General features: G+C 49.7%; 2 protein-coding genes across 6 annotated transcripts in view; both read left to right on the top strand.

The window, feature by feature from the left end:
* ATP11C (ATPase phospholipid transporting 11C) overlaps positions 1-8,288 on the top strand; it is a 50,203-nt gene extending 41,915 nt beyond the window's left edge. For 4 of the 5 annotated variants that reach the window (XM_015860384.2, XM_015860383.2, XM_015860380.2 and 1 more), the window contains exons 27-29: positions 297-400; positions 1,174-1,327; positions 5,177-8,288. In XM_015860384.2, the coding sequence (XP_015715870.1) occupies positions 297-400; positions 1,174-1,327; positions 5,177-5,293 (375 nt within the window). In that variant the 3' untranslated portion in view covers positions 5,294-8,288. Of the gene's footprint in view, positions 1-296; positions 401-1,173; positions 1,328-4,067; positions 4,164-5,176 lie in introns of all 5 variants that reach the window. The other variant, XM_015860381.2, reaches the window with a different exon arrangement.
* Positions 8,289-10,255: 1,967 nt separating this feature from the next.
* The window catches only part of MCF2 (MCF.2 cell line derived transforming sequence), a 45,347-nt gene continuing 40,834 nt past the window's right edge, over positions 10,256-14,768 (top strand). Inside the window, exon 1 of the mRNA XM_015860413.1 lies at positions 10,256-10,395. Coding sequence (XP_015715899.1) covers positions 10,281-10,395 — 115 coding nt within the window. The 5' untranslated portion in view covers positions 10,256-10,280. The remainder of the gene's footprint in view (positions 10,396-14,768) is intronic.

The raw sequence follows: 14,768 nt of genomic DNA, 5'->3' as shown, positions 1-14,768 counted from the left end.
ACAGCAGGTGGTGGCAGAGGGCAATTGCAATGGCTGCAACCTTTATGCAGTTCTTCCTTGTAGCATCAGAGGTTGCATCAATCTTATTCTATTCCAAACTCTCAGTTGCAATTAGAAACTCTTCCCCTGTGTGCCAGTCTTTAGGTATTGAAAATATTTCCCTGCTGTACATATGCAGAGAGGTGGCTGACTGGAAGACTTCAACCTTATTGTGAAAGCAAACATGGATACAGTTGAACACATGCTGCTTCTAATGCCTGTTCTGCTTGGTGTTGTTTTTTGTTCCACTTACACAGTTGGCTTTAGATACTCGATTCTGGACGTGGATGAACCACTTTGTGATCTGGGGCTCTCTTGCCTTCTACGTGTTTTTCTCGTTCTTTTGGGGAGGAGTCATTTGGTAAGTATCTTTTCTCTCCGTGGTACTTTCTTAGGGAATGTCCATCACCTTCTTTGTGAGGAATGTGACTGCAGCTCCCCTGCTTTTGTCTGTTGGAAGATTTATAGAGATGTCAGAGTGTTTGCGACCACGATAAGCATGTGTTGATATTGAGTACCAGTCACATCAGGTAATAGTGATAGGCAATGAGGATGGGGTTTTTTTACATCATCAGATGGAATATTTTAGTGCTGCTATGGTGGAGAGAAACCCAGTGATGCGAAAAGAAGGAACAGAAGAGGAGAAAGGAGAAAAATGGAGCGTGTGAGCTGTGGCAGCGAGTGTTGTAAGGGACTGAGAGGTGGATGGGTCAGGGAGGAGGAGGTAGCTGTGGCCTTGGAAACTTGGAAAGGGCAGTGTGCTGTTGAGAGAGGTTTTGAAAATTGGCAGTGAAGGTAGGTCAGGGCTTTGTAGGAGGGCTGAGACCAGCAGTTTGTAACATTTGGCTGGGGAGGAGAAAAAAGCTACAGAGGGTACAGTGGCGAGGTTGAGAAGCAGGGTGAAGAGTCTGTGTGGAGAAGCATTAGAGTGGTCCCAGGAGGTTGCTAACAGCCCTCCAGAATTAGCAAAGCTGGGAGCAGGAGGTGGATGGGGAGCAGAGCAGGCAGCCTGTGCCTGTCTGTGTTTGGCGGGGAGGTATTAGTGCCAGCACCTTGATCCCAGTCTGACCTAGTTGGGAAACACGTGAAGCTGATGGTATTAACCAGAATCTATTTGTATCCTTTCTTTTTCAGGCCTTTCTTGAAACAACAAAGAATGTATTTTGTATTTGCCCATATGCTGACTTCTGTTTCCACATGGCTGGCAATAATTCTGCTGATCTTTATCAGCCTTTTCCCAGAAATTCTCCTAATAGTTTTAAAAAGTATAAAAGAGAGAAGTCATCAGGTAAGGAACAAGATGAATTATTGCACAGTGTTTTTACAAAGGCCTCTTCTACTGAGCACCAGATGAACTGTGTGCCATTCATGTCTCAAGGATGGCTTTCTAGAGTCTCATCTCGCTCGTTCACATGCCAGAGATGTCAAGAAGTTCATCTAAAAATACTGCCTACTAGCAGGGAGAGACTCTACTAGTGCCTTTCTTTAGCTGTGTAGGCTGCATGGAAAACTGCTGTCCATGCAGTAAACTTTTTCCAGCCCAAACTGATCCAAACCACTGTGTTGAGTACTGAAACAAGCTGCTTGTTTTTATGTCAGTATACCGAAGATATAAACTATGGCTATATCCTGCAGGTGACAGGGGGAAGCTCATCAGGGAGGTGCCCACCCCCTAATAATGACCCAGTCCCCATCTCTTGGGCAGCATCCCCTGGTGGCAGCATCCCTGCAGACCCATCCCCAGGCAGCACCTGCTCCCCCCAGCTGTGCCCTGTTGCTCTGTCTGCTCGCCTCCTTCCTGCTCCTCTCCCTGCTGTGGTTCCAGCAAGTTGTGTATTGGGTGCTGCCTGTCAGTGCTGGCCTCCAGGCACCACTCTGCATTTCCCTGGCAGCAGCAGAGCAGGCCCAGCACCAGCAGTGTGGCCAGTGTGTGGTTCTGCTGCTTCTGGCCATGTTCCTCCTCTGTTACTTTTGCTTCTTTTATACGTTTTAATCGAGCTTATCTTTTCTAAATATCCAATGAAATCGTTAAGTTTCTTTTCCTTCGTAACCTTTAAAGTACAACTTTGGCACGGTATCAGTGAAGTAAAACATGTATCTTCATGACCAAAAAAAAAACCCACCACCTGAATGACTGAATTTGAGAGCAATACAGATGGTAAAATAACTGTAGCTAAATTCTTCCCAGCTCTGTTATATTCCTTCCTTACTCAAGTACAGTTCAGTAGTATCTGAATTGACAGTTTCTAAATTGGGCAGGATGGGGATGACTTGCTGTCAGCTGCAGCCATAGGGCAGTTCAACATCTGTGTCCCAGAAGGGGACCTGGGGGTTACTCAGCCTCAGCTGAGCTCTCTGAGGCCCATTTTTGCCTCCAGCTCTTAGCCAGATCCATTCCCACTTATAATACTTGTTTTTGAGAGCGCTTTAAATGTGTTAAAAAAGGCTCTTGTGAAATCGTTTTGTAAATCAACAGTAAGTGTCAGCTAGAAAAGTCTCTTCATATGTGCATACTAAACTAAAGGCAGGCTGAGCCTTATTTAAATGTACATTTCAAGTGAGAGCTTTACAAAATGCCTGGAGCAGATGCCAGCTCTAGATGTCTGTGTCAGCTGTCACAAACCAAGCTGAGCTGCACAGGTAGGGCATTTTAAATCGAGACCCTTTTTGAGAATCCTAACTGTATTAATGGAAAACAAATATCAGTTTCCCTTGGGGAGCATTAAATGAGAAGCCAGCTGAGTGCACTCATTTGGCTCTGTGAGCCCACACCTTGGGAACTCAGGTCCCCTTTGGGAGGGGGGCATGGACAGAGGCCAGGTTGTGGGAGCTTGCCCTTGACCTGTAGGGGACTGGGTTTCTGTATGACAGTGCCAGCTTTGCTCACTCTTAATTAAGTTTTCTATGTGGAAGCATTTTGGGGTTGTTTTTGCTTTTATCTGCAAGGCGCATCTTATTTTCTTTGGTCTCTGCCTCTCTCTGTCTTGTACTGCAATTTTCTGTCTTTTGTGCTGTTGTGAACTAGGTAACGAAGCGCCTTCCTTCCTCAGGAACATCCACTATCTTCATGCTTTCTCAAACTTCCAGCAATCACAGCTTTTCTTGGAGTGAATAAGGTGATTTCCCCTCTGAGCCACTATGTGCTGCTTGCTCTTCTGCTTCCTCCTCTTAACGCATCGCTGCTGAAAAGCCTGTGTTTAGATTTGCTCACCCAGCAAGAGCCTGTGCTTTCTCCCCCACACCTACTGCTTTCATTTCAATCTTTTCCTTAAGTGTTTTTGTCTGTCTCCCCCTGTGGTTCCCTGCTGTGGGTGCACACCAGCTGGGCTGAGCTGCTCATACCCAGCACCTGCAACATGGGTGCAGGTGGTGTTTCCATACCCAGCGTCCCCAAGGTGCTCAGGGAACCTCAGGCAGGCATCAGTCATGAATTTGGGTCTACACCGGCCTCTTAGATTGGGTACATTGTGCCTACTCATGGAATTCAGTGCTGCTGCATCATTTAGGTTGGTTTTAGTGGGCTGGGTGCTACCTCCTCCAAGGTATGGGACAAAGAGGGCTCTTTTTTAATTGTCTTCTAGTTGACTTGGCAAACAGCTCATGTTTGCTTGATCTCAGAGGAGCTTCCCAAGTGCCCTTGTTGCCCTGTACATAACTCTGTTATCACTGCAGCTGTTCTGAGTACAAGCAGTAAGCCACAAGTGGCATTCCCTGGCTCATTGCCCATGAAGGGCTTCCCGCAGGCTGAGCACCTCAAACACGTCCCTGCTATCACTCACTGTTACAAAACCACCAGTCATGAGGAGATCAAGGAAGGCCGTAGTCTAAACCTCAAAGCCTAAAGGGAACCATTTGGGAAGCAGTGCCACTTGCACTGAAAACCCAGGCAGTATTTAGGGAGTGTGTGTTGTTACATCCGTGTGGATGAATGTAGCTGGCTGTAAGGAGCGTGTGTGTGTGTTGTTGTTGGACAGCAATAGGGGAACGTGTCACATGTGCTACAAGTGTTTTTGCCTCGCTGTTTGCAGAGCAGTAGGAAGGCGCCCAAGTCAATGTCGTCCAGACCTTCTGTCACACCACTTCTTTTAAGAACGTTCTCAGATGAGTCTAATGTGTTGTAACAGGTACCCTGCCCTGAGGAGTTGGGATGGTTTTAAAAGGCATTGATTAACCAAACGTAACCCCCAAATCAATTAAACTGTGGTTCTTGTAATCCTCTTGATTGTTGGTGTGGGGCACCTGTCTGTGATACGGAGATGCAATGCTTGGGATGCATTTTAATTTGGGGACGTGTCCTGTTCAGTCTCTTCAGAATCCTGTATGTGCACAGATCTGCTCAATCCAAAGCACTTTGCATTGTATGTGCAGGTCCTTCAATGTAACCGATATTTTGATCTAACATTAACAGCATGAGAATACAGAATTGGGCTGTAAAAGCTAGCACTGATGTACTTGCAGTGGAGTATTCAAGTCTAAGCTATTAAAATGATTCCAGAATTGCATCTGAACAGTATAAAAATCCCATTTTCTATGGTGCATGCTGTTGTGTCAGATAGAAATGAGTACATTTTAATTCATCCGAATAGACTGAAACTAAGTGTGTACCTGTCTGTATGTCAGCATAGCGTGCAGCAGGCATGGCTCTGTGTCTGTATGCGACTACACACACAGGGAGCATCCTGCTACGCCATTCTAAACATCATAGTAAGCCACCAGCTGTCTTCTCGCTGCAGAGAAATAAAAGTGCCTGACTGAACTCACAGCCTATGGGCGAGATGTGATGTGGCTGCGTGCTGCCAGCTGCAAACATTAACACAGGGACTTTGTGTAACCTCTTCCTAGCACACATGGCTCCCTACAGAGAGCCCATGTCATGGGGAGGGCAGCAAGTAGCTGCACAGCTGCCAACATCAGCCTTGGTGCTGCTGGGCTCCACGCTGCCTTTTGCAGCCCGTGGCAGAGTCCTTCGCCCTCCCATTCAGCTGTGAGTGAGGTTTTGGCACTTTTATTGTGGGCTAATCATTCTTCTTCTCCCTTTATTTATTTTCTTCTTTCTAAAGTACGCCGAAAGGCTTTACTGTGCTATTGGGAATGTGACAGTTGCAATACACCTGTGTTTTCCTTCTGATTTTTGCAGACTGGCATCTTTGAGCTGCCTATATTAGTGTCATACAAACGAATAGAGAATGGTTATGTGAAGACTGAAGATACTCTTACTAATTTGGCAGAAAGATATCCTCTCAGGATACTTTAAAAATGCTCTATCCAAACAGTGCAGTTGTTATCCTGCAGGAAAACGTACCGGTTCTGTTGAGTATTACCAAGCACTGTAAGCAGCCGTGCTGACAAAGCAGTAGCCAGGCACTGGCCACGGTACCTGTTCATCTTTGGTCTTGTTGCTTCCCCCCCACCCTGAAAGAAAGCCCTAAAAAAAAATACCTAATTCTGCCAAATCAGAAGTCTGTGTCATTGGAGACTGAGAAAGCATCTTTTGGAATCCTTCAGAAGCAGCATGATCAGGGTGAGAGCAATGCCTCCACACGTCACACGGGGGCTTCCTCCGACCGCTGCAGCTCTGCCTGAGAGCAGCAGGGAGCTGCCGAAGCCTCTTGCTTTGCCTGACCAAAGAAGTAGCAAAGACTCTAAGCCCAGGTGCTGGGCATCCTCCTGCAGCAACTTGCTCCTCCTCCGTGCTGCCGGGCTCTCTCTTGGCAAAAGGTGAAGGAAGGAAACGTGCCAGGACTGCTTGCAGTGTAAGGAAAGAGCCTAAATGCTGGGCTGTGCCACGCTTCCAGCCCAGCTCTCCTGGCTGCTGTGGCTGTGCTGACATTACTGCAGTGAGCAGCTGCTGAAATGCTGTGGATTAATGGTGTCAGTGTGTCCTCGGCCAGCTGCAGGGACACAGATGGTGCCAGTGAACTTGTAGGCATCGCACTGCATCTTGAGTTATTTGCACTAAGACAAAGAAGTCGGTTTTAAAGTAAAAGGAATACATGGATCTGATTTCATTTTACACTTAATTTGGTTTTTAAATCGGCATGTTCTTTTAAAGCCTACCTTTAGCAAGGACTTCTACCCTTAGGCTGGCGCAGCAGAGGTGTGTGAGGTGCCTGACTCTTAGACTTCTCGGACATCCGTGCGTGGAACAAGCAGCTTTTTCACTCTCTTGAGCCCTGAGCAGTTTCAGAGTGCCCTGTGTGCCAGCACCCTGCGTGGGAAGGTGCTCTTTGCACTGCCTTCCCCTCGCCCTGCTGGATACAGCCTGCAGCCGGGGGCTGCCATGGAAACACTGTGATGAGCACTCACCTCTGCCCGCAGCAGGTTCTGCTTTGCTTCCGTGTGAAGAAGCGATGAATTACAGCTGGATTGATCATTCCCTTCTTCAGATTTTGCTAAGGAGCGGACTGTTAATTCTCTGAAGAATCAAGTCTCTTGCTGTTTGCCTGCGGAACTCATGGTTGGTGCTGTGAAAGAGGGACGTGGATCAACTGCAGGCACGCCTGGTGTATGGATATGTGAGGACTCAGCCTGTGTGCCCGGGGCTGCAGGTAGGAGGAGCAGAGGGGTATGCACAGCCCCTATGGCTGCCCTGCAGGACACGGACAGCTCTGCTGTATTATTCACACTGCACCGGCCTGACGCCAGCGCGGTCACCTCACTATTGACTGCAGCTCCACCCCTTGCTGCATGCAAGCCAGGAGCTGTGCTCCCAGCATGTGTCCCATGGGCAAAGCTTTTTTCTTCTTCTTTTTTCTCTAGCTCGTCTCACAGACCTAGCGTTCAACTTGCAGCCCTTGCCCGAAGTTCAACTCTTACTGCTCAAATGTGGTGCCTACAGATCAAGTACGCGATGAATACAATGAAGATGCTCTATATGCCAAATCTAACCTTTCTCCTTAAATATACAGTTGCTGACTTGTGTTTACATAACCTTTTAAAACACGGGCGCTGAAAAATGCAATTCCTGTGATTCAAAACCATTCCAAGCCCTGGTGGTCCCAAGCCTGACAGCCCGCTTCTCAGTTTGCTTTATCTTGTGTTCTTCTTGGGTCAAATTCTCTTCCTGTGAGATGCAGCTGGAAGCCTTGCTGTTAGGTTATGGGGAACATGGACGTGTGGTGTCCAAATAAAGCCACTGCACCGGGCCAATGGCTGCAGCCTTTGCAAAGATGAAGCCTTCTTGGAACCAAATCTCTCTTGTCATTTCCAAGTACCCGGTATCAGGCTGGAGCAAACTTGCTATTGCTGTGCATCCAACACCCAAGGTATGCATGATAGAAAGTAGGGTGATACCAATGGGAAATGTCCTGAATAGCAGCTCCTTTGGGGAAAAGCAGGTTTTCTTGGGCTTGGATCTCCAGCTAGCACACAGGTGTAGCTCAAAGGAACTTGACCCTATTTGAGCGGCAGCAACAGGAATGGAAATTTCTGTTTCCAGATACATCACATCGGCTGTGGATGTATCATGAAATCAGGGGATAGGGGAAATCCATGCTGGAGGCGAAGGCAAAGAAAGGTGGTAGTGATACCAGCTTGGAGGGCATCAGCTGGCAGGATGGGGAAGCGGCAGTAACCTGGTGGTAATGCTGTGATCGTTATTCATATGCCATAACACGAGCTACACTGTTACGATGCTCATTATGGAGCTGAAAGGCCAGTACAGGCTTATCGGTGGGGAAACTTGAAGGAAAACTCTGGGGGTCTTCAGATGAATCTACTGAAGTTTAGTCGCTGGTTTGAGTGACGCTGAATGATAAGCAAAGTAATTAAGATTCCCTCTAAAAAGGTAATGTGATAATGGAGAAACGTGGTGTAGTCGTAGCTGCTTGTCAAAAACTAATCCTAATTGTCACGAGAATATTATAAATGACTTGGAATTGCGTACAGGCTTAAAATTGGATTGGTATACGCACTCACAATTGAAAACCTTACCTAATACTGCACCATTCATCCGATTTCCCAGCTCTGGATTGTTTTTTAAATACAAACATATAGTGTATAGAAAGTGTAAATTATATACAGGCAATGAGGAAATACATTTTCAGCTTCTTGCAAAAAGAAAAGGACTGCGACCTTATGTTTTTTGGTTTTTTTTTTTCACTTTAATGCAATTTTATACATTTACGTTGCTTTATATAAAAAGAAATTGAATGTGAATGTTACCTTTTATGAATGCAACTTGCTCTTTTTTCATTACGGAAACTTATGTTTGAAGTAATCAATAAACTTTGGTATGTCGTTCTGATTAATACAGCATTTTGTGGTGTCTCTTCCGATGCTCCTCAGCCTCCTTGGATATAGTTTGCACCATGGGTAGGATGGTGGGTGTTTTCAGGGAGGTATGAGATGCTGGCATGGCTGGGCTGGGCTCATCATAGTGATTATATTTCACATAGGGTTTTTTTGAGCTCAAAGAGTAGAACCACGTAAACGAGGGTTGTTTTGTGGTTGGTGAGGTGCACACAGCTTGTGAAAGCAGTTTGTATGATTGATGAGATTCCACCAATGCAATGGGTTCCAGCAGGTCCCGTGGTGCTGGTGTAGGGCACAAGAAAAACACACGGTTTCTAGGACACATGTTGGATTCAAGCTGAAATGTTTGCAATGAAAACTGACAGTCAGTGTGAAATATTCTGTTTTGGCTGCTTCGATTTCTCCAGCTCCCGTGAGCCTCCACGGGACAGATGGCTGTGCTATTTAAAATCAACTATAACCTTTAGGAAGAAGCTGGTACTATTGGAAACTGGATACGCGCATTGAGGCTCTTAATAGCTGACGTGGAATGGTAGTGAAACGTGGCTGGAGGACTGCAGGCAAGTAGTCAATGTGAGCGTGGTGCTCCACCAGGCTCTGAATTAGCAATTAAAACACCTGTGCGCTGCTTCATCTTTACATGGAGATTCAATACTACTGTGTAAGGCATTTTTCAGTGAGTGGAGCTGCTGTGCTGAGGGTTGGGATGCTGACAGGAGGGCTGGTGGTGTTGGTGCACCCATTGTGTGTGCAGTGCCAAGCTCTGCTCTGTTCTCTGCTCAGGGTTTGCTGCTGGTAACCTGCTGAGCTGGAAAATACACTGTGGCCTGCAGGAAGGGTGTGTGGGCACCTGTGTGTGTGTGTTCCCATCCAAAAGCAGGGGTTAGAGCTATGAAGGTGAGAAAAAGAGAGGGGGAGTCCCAGTCCTGATGGAAGCAGTGGCATGCTGAGCTGGCATCGGTGTGGCCAAGGTCAATCCTGGCTGGGCAGGCTCCAGACAACATTCAGCTGGCTCAGTTTTTTTCCACTTCCCAGCACCACCCTTAAAAATTACATCTGTCCCGTCTCCTTTTGTCCATCAGAGTCTGGGTGTGGAGGCGAAAGGCTGGGCTGGGCAGCAGGCAGCTCACAAGGGTCTGTCATACAGTGAGGAAGCACCAGTTCAGCACAGCAGTGTGACTACAGCGGCAATAAGAGTAGGATGGGAACGCAGCACAGCTGTGTTTGCACACTCACAGCCTCACATGTGGCTGTTTTATAGCTGTGCTGTACTGCTGTGCTGTTCTTCCTTGGAAAATCCAATATCAGCGCATGGAGGGACAAGGTCTGCTGAAATATGGTGTTTCCATATTACCATCGTTAGACCTTGGGTCTTAAATTAATAGCCCCGGCTGTTGCAGTGTTGGAAAAAGGCTGCTATTATAGTAAAGAGCGTAATTAAAAGGTGGTTTAGGAAAAACAGGAACATCCACTTCTCTGTGCCGGCTTCCTGGGCAGCTCTGGATGCTGTTGGCAATGAGCTGTCATCGTTTGAACCTCGGCACTGGGACATGAGAACTGCTGGGTCAGGTGGCGGTGTGTGCTGGTCAGCCGTGCATGGCTTAGAATGATAGAGCCAGAGTCTCACTAAGGCTGGAAAAGACCACCAAGATCGTCGAGTCCATCTAACCAGCGAGTCCAACCGTCCATCTCAGCAGCAATAGTGCCTGCTAACCACATCCCTCAGTGCCACATCTCGGTGAGCACCTCCAGGGATGCTGATGGGGGCCGTAATAGGGGCAATACAGCTCCGGGAGCCCCGACACTGCAGGGCGGGACGCGGAGAGCAGCCCCGGGCGGGAGGGCGGTGGGGGAGGCGGGGAGGGCGGCCCGACGGGGCGGACCTGGGGCGGGCAGAGGCGGCTCCCCCTTCCCCGGCCCCGCCTCGGCGGCGGCGCTGAGGTTCGGGGTGGCGGAGCGCGGCCGGCGGCGGAGCGCTGCCGCGGGGCATGGCCCTGGCGCCGGCCCCGGCCGGGCCCCCGCCGGGGGGTACGTCGGCGGGGGAGATGGAGCGCTACTACTGCCTGCTGCGGGCCGCAGCGCTGCTGGAGGCCGCCGCCGCCGGTGAGTGTCGGGGTGCGGGGACGGGGCGCGGGGCTCGGCTCCCCGAAGGGCTGCGGGTGCTGCCCGCTGTACCGCGGGGTCTCGGCTCGAAGCGCCGCGTGGGCTCCGTAGGGACACAGGGCTGTCCCCGCCGCTCGCTGCTCTGCCGCCGGTCCCCGGTCTATTTGTGGAGCTGCGCTCACGTTCTTAATAGAGATCGTTTAAACGTGGCTGGGACTATTCCGGGCACACAGGTGGTAACTTGGTTCGTACGGAGTTCAGCAGCGGGATGCAGACGTAGCGCTGCGGGCGATGAAATCCGCCTCCCGTGGGTTCTGTACAGGCTGTTATCGAGCTGCTGGGCTTCTTGGTTCTGATGGGCCACGTTAGAGGTGCGGAGTGGCCTCGTTCCATTTGAGGACAGGCTGTGTCACGCTGTGCTGCTATATCTCCTTTTTGTTATTGGAATGCGTTGCTCCAAACGAACCTGAAGTGAGGAGGTGGGCTTTGATAAGCAGAAAGGTGTCAGGGTTGCCCCCCTCTCCAATTTCCCACAACTGTAACTGGAGGAAAGGCTCTGTGAAGCCACAGGATGATGATGTGCCCTTCCTGAGCTTCCGAAGTTGCAGAGCACGTGCAGCTGGTGTCAGCCTCGTGTCTCACCCCTGGGCCTGCAGCACTGCCAGACCCCCCAGGTCAGAGGGTGCCCTGAGCTGCAGGATGTGCTGTGTTGTAGGGCTGCATGGCCATAATAGCAGGGCACAGCTTGACCCGCTGCCCTGGGCAGTAAGCTGCTCTTGGGCCTCAACAATGAGTCCTTTGACAGACGATGATCTGCTCATACACTGCAGCATTGACTTCTTTTTTTGTTATTCTGTTTATCTGCGGGGAGGAGGGATGTTTGCAGGGAGGTCTTTAATAACTGGGGAAGGTGGTGGCATTCTGGGTGACTCCATTGCCACTGGAGGACGCACACCTTGCTGGAGGGGGTGAAGGTGCTCGTTACTCCTCATTAGTTCACAGCTGGCAGCTCGCTTGGAGCTGTGCCAGGCACAGGAAAGACACACTGACCCAAAAAGGCTTTATAGCTTCGTTCTAGTTCCCTTGACCTCTTTGCAAAGCGCAGCATAGGGCGCAGGAGGAATTGATCAGGAGGGAATGCTGCAGGTGTGGACTAAGCAAAGCATCCCCTGCTCCTGGGAGTGGCTCTCAGGGGATGCTCTCCTCATAGCTGCTCCCATCCCATGCTGCCCTATGCCATTCTGCATTTGTCTGCACCTGTGAATGTGAAGGAGAAGCGTAGAGGTGATCATTGTGACAGAGGATGTGGTTAGGTGGCTATGATTGAAGAAATAACAATCCCAGTCCTCCTTGTGCTGGTGTTGGTGACCCACGGTGTTTGCACAGGGGCTGGTGGCACATGAATGGGACGCAGATGGCGTTTTGTGGGAGCAAAGTACTGGGCATTGGGATCCTGCTGAGCTGCTCTTGGCAGATGACCTCTGTAATATCAGAATGTCTCCCCAAAGGCACAGCTGTATGGCGACTACCTGTTGCTCATTTCCAGCACCAGGTGATTTTCTCCCACAGCTGCCACGTGGTGCGATGCACTCACCCCAAGGGTTTTGGGGCCGTCCCTTCCTTCATGGAGCCTTATACACATACAATGCTTGTGCCCTCTGGAAACAGAGTGCTGTTGTCACCCTGGTGCTGCAGGGGATGTGGGGCCTTCACAATGGGACCGACGGACGTGGGATGCGCTTCCTCTCCATCAGTCACGTTTGCTACAACTGCAGTTTAACCATTCATCATTCATGTACAGTGACAGAAGCGAAGTGACAGCAGGGCTGTGTGGGAGGGGAGGAACCGAGGTGTGAAACGGTGGGGGGAAGAAGAGCCTTCCAATATGCTGCACTTGCTGAGGAGCCGTGGGGCTGTCCCTGGGGATGGGGTCACACAGGAGCACAGGGCTGTTCATGTGCTGCTGACCTCTTCTTGCTGCAGGAGAAGCCACTTATGGTTTTGAATCGGGGCTTTTGCTCAGTGGGGGGAAGGAAAGAATTGAGCATTTTCGATTGAGGGCAATTGTTTTTAGCTTCCCAAACTTGCAGCGGAGTTCCCAGGTTATGCTGTTGTGGGAACCTGACTGTACAATTTGGTTTCTTTGCTCTGTGGGCTGTGAAAGTGAATATGTTGTTCTAGTGGCTTCCCTGCACTTAATTCCGGGTTTCTAAGCGGGTGCTTATTGCTATTACACGTGTGATGAGTTACTTTGTTGGTGCACAAAGCTGGAATCTGGCTTGGAAAAAGCAACACTTCTGTAGTACTGAATGCTGATGTGCAGTTATTGATGCATGGACTGGCTTCTATTTGGCTCTGCAGTGGCCTGCTTGGGAAGTCCTCTGTGCTGAAAGTGATTCGGGGTGGAGGCTGATGGCATTGCCTGGGAGGTGATCGCTGCTGTGTGCAGCACCCGGTGCTGAGCCTGCACAAGGGTGGAGTGATGGAAACAGGGAGCAGGAGAGAAGCAAGCTTGAGTACACCGGAGCTCATAAGGATTATAAATTCGAGGAGCTAAATTTTCTCAACTCCCACACTGAGTTTGAATCTACCAGGGTGGGTGTTGAGAAACTTTTATTACATTTCTTGCAATAGATGCAAATTCATGTATGGTTGAGCTGCCTTCTGTCTCTCCCCGTTTTTGCTTAGTTAGGGGTGATGTGAGGAGGCAGGATGTGCCTGGCTGGATGTGAGCAGACCTGAGCACCCGCTGCTCCATTCTCCCATGTTAGGAGATGAGCTACAGCAATAACAGGAGATAACATGTAAGCCTGGCTGTAGTTTGTGTTACTTTTGGCTGATCTTTTGTGAGCAGAGCTGCTGCGCTTTGCCTGCTGTTTGCTCCTGGCTGGAAGAGATCAACCCCCCTCTTCCCTCAAGGTGGAACTGCTCAGTGATGGCAGCGTAGCCTTTTCTTCTCCATTTCCACTCCTATTGTTGTTTATAAATCTAAAGCCTTTCAAAGAAGCTTCGCCCTTTTTCAGCTGTTTGGTGTCTCTGATGTTGGTAGATGCTCCCAGGTGTGGGATCTGTGCCTGAGCTGCAGCATCCTCTGCAGTGGAGCCCTGGGAGGCCCTAGAGGAGAAGCACAGGCACTGGGTCAGGTAGGACCATCTGGTGCCATATCCTGCCTCCTACACTCTGCCTGAGTGGGTGCTTGGGGAAAAGCAAAAGAACGAGCTTGCAGTTGGAGCTTTCCCTTAAAATCTGCCTGCTCTGACAAAGGATAATTTAAGGTGTCCTTGAGCCAGGTGTGGTCAAGGGGCATCCAGCACAGCCATGCACTAACCCTCCTGGGGCTTTCTAACACTTGTCGAATCCCTGAGTGGTTTCAAGGTGCTCGTGCCAGATGTTTCTGCCTCTGTTTCCACATGAAATGATGCTTCTGGTGTGACCTGTCCCATCTGTGCCCTGCATTTTCCTCCTCCTGGCTCTGAGCTCTGTGCCATCCCTGTGCAGATGCAGGGCATGTGTGGCTGTGGCTCTTTTCACTGTCGCTCACCTGGCACGGGGAGCGATGGCGTGGTTTGGGACTGCAAGCTGCTGGATGTGCCTGGCCTTACTGTGCTGCTGTACTTACATGGCTTGAGGAGGATCAGAGCCACGTGGCCGCTGTTAGAAACAGCCAAGCATTATGTGTACAGCGTAGATCACTTGCAAACGTGACAGCAGCAGGATTTACTCCCAGCTACTGAAGAGTTTTGTCTCAGAACCAGGAAGGGGCCTGGAGACCTCAGCTGTCAGTCCTCTGCCCAGACCAGGTCTTGCAAATCAGCCTTTTGTAAACACAATGGGCCTTGTGTTCTGAGCAGTACAATGTCCTGTTCTCTGCTATATGTTCCTTAACGAAGACATTGTGCTGAACAGCACGAGCAGAACCAGCAGCCTCACATTGCTGGCCCACGGCCAGTCTGCTGCGTGCATCCATGCCTGCTCTGCTGCACTCAGCCTGGGACAGGTACAGGCATCAGGTTGGATCCAGTAGATTTTAGGGTCCTTCCCCAGGTGTAAGCTTCCAGAGCTGACCGTCGTGGGCTGCAGACTCACTCCTGCTGAGTGCTTCTTTACAGCTATGGGATGGGGTATGGCTATCTGGACTGAGTCAGGGCAAATGGCAGGCTGCTGTGTTGGTCCTCCTGCCTGGCTGTAGGGCTATGTTTCCATTCTTTGCCTCAATTAATATTTAATATTGCAACACATAACAACTTTGACTGGAGAAGCGGAGACAGGATTCGCTGCATTGCATTGGGTTGAGAGATGGACTGCTCTGCTCTGAGGGTTTTCTATTGCAGCTCCTGTGCATGACAGATAAGACAGGGCTGATGAATCCTCAT

The sequence above is a fragment of the Coturnix japonica genome, chromosome 4, assembly GCF_001577835.2.
Source record: "Coturnix japonica isolate 7356 chromosome 4, Coturnix japonica 2.1, whole genome shotgun sequence".
Lineage (NCBI taxonomy): Eukaryota > Metazoa > Chordata > Aves > Galliformes > Phasianidae > Coturnix > Coturnix japonica.
This window is presented reverse-complemented; position numbering and strand designations above follow the sequence as displayed.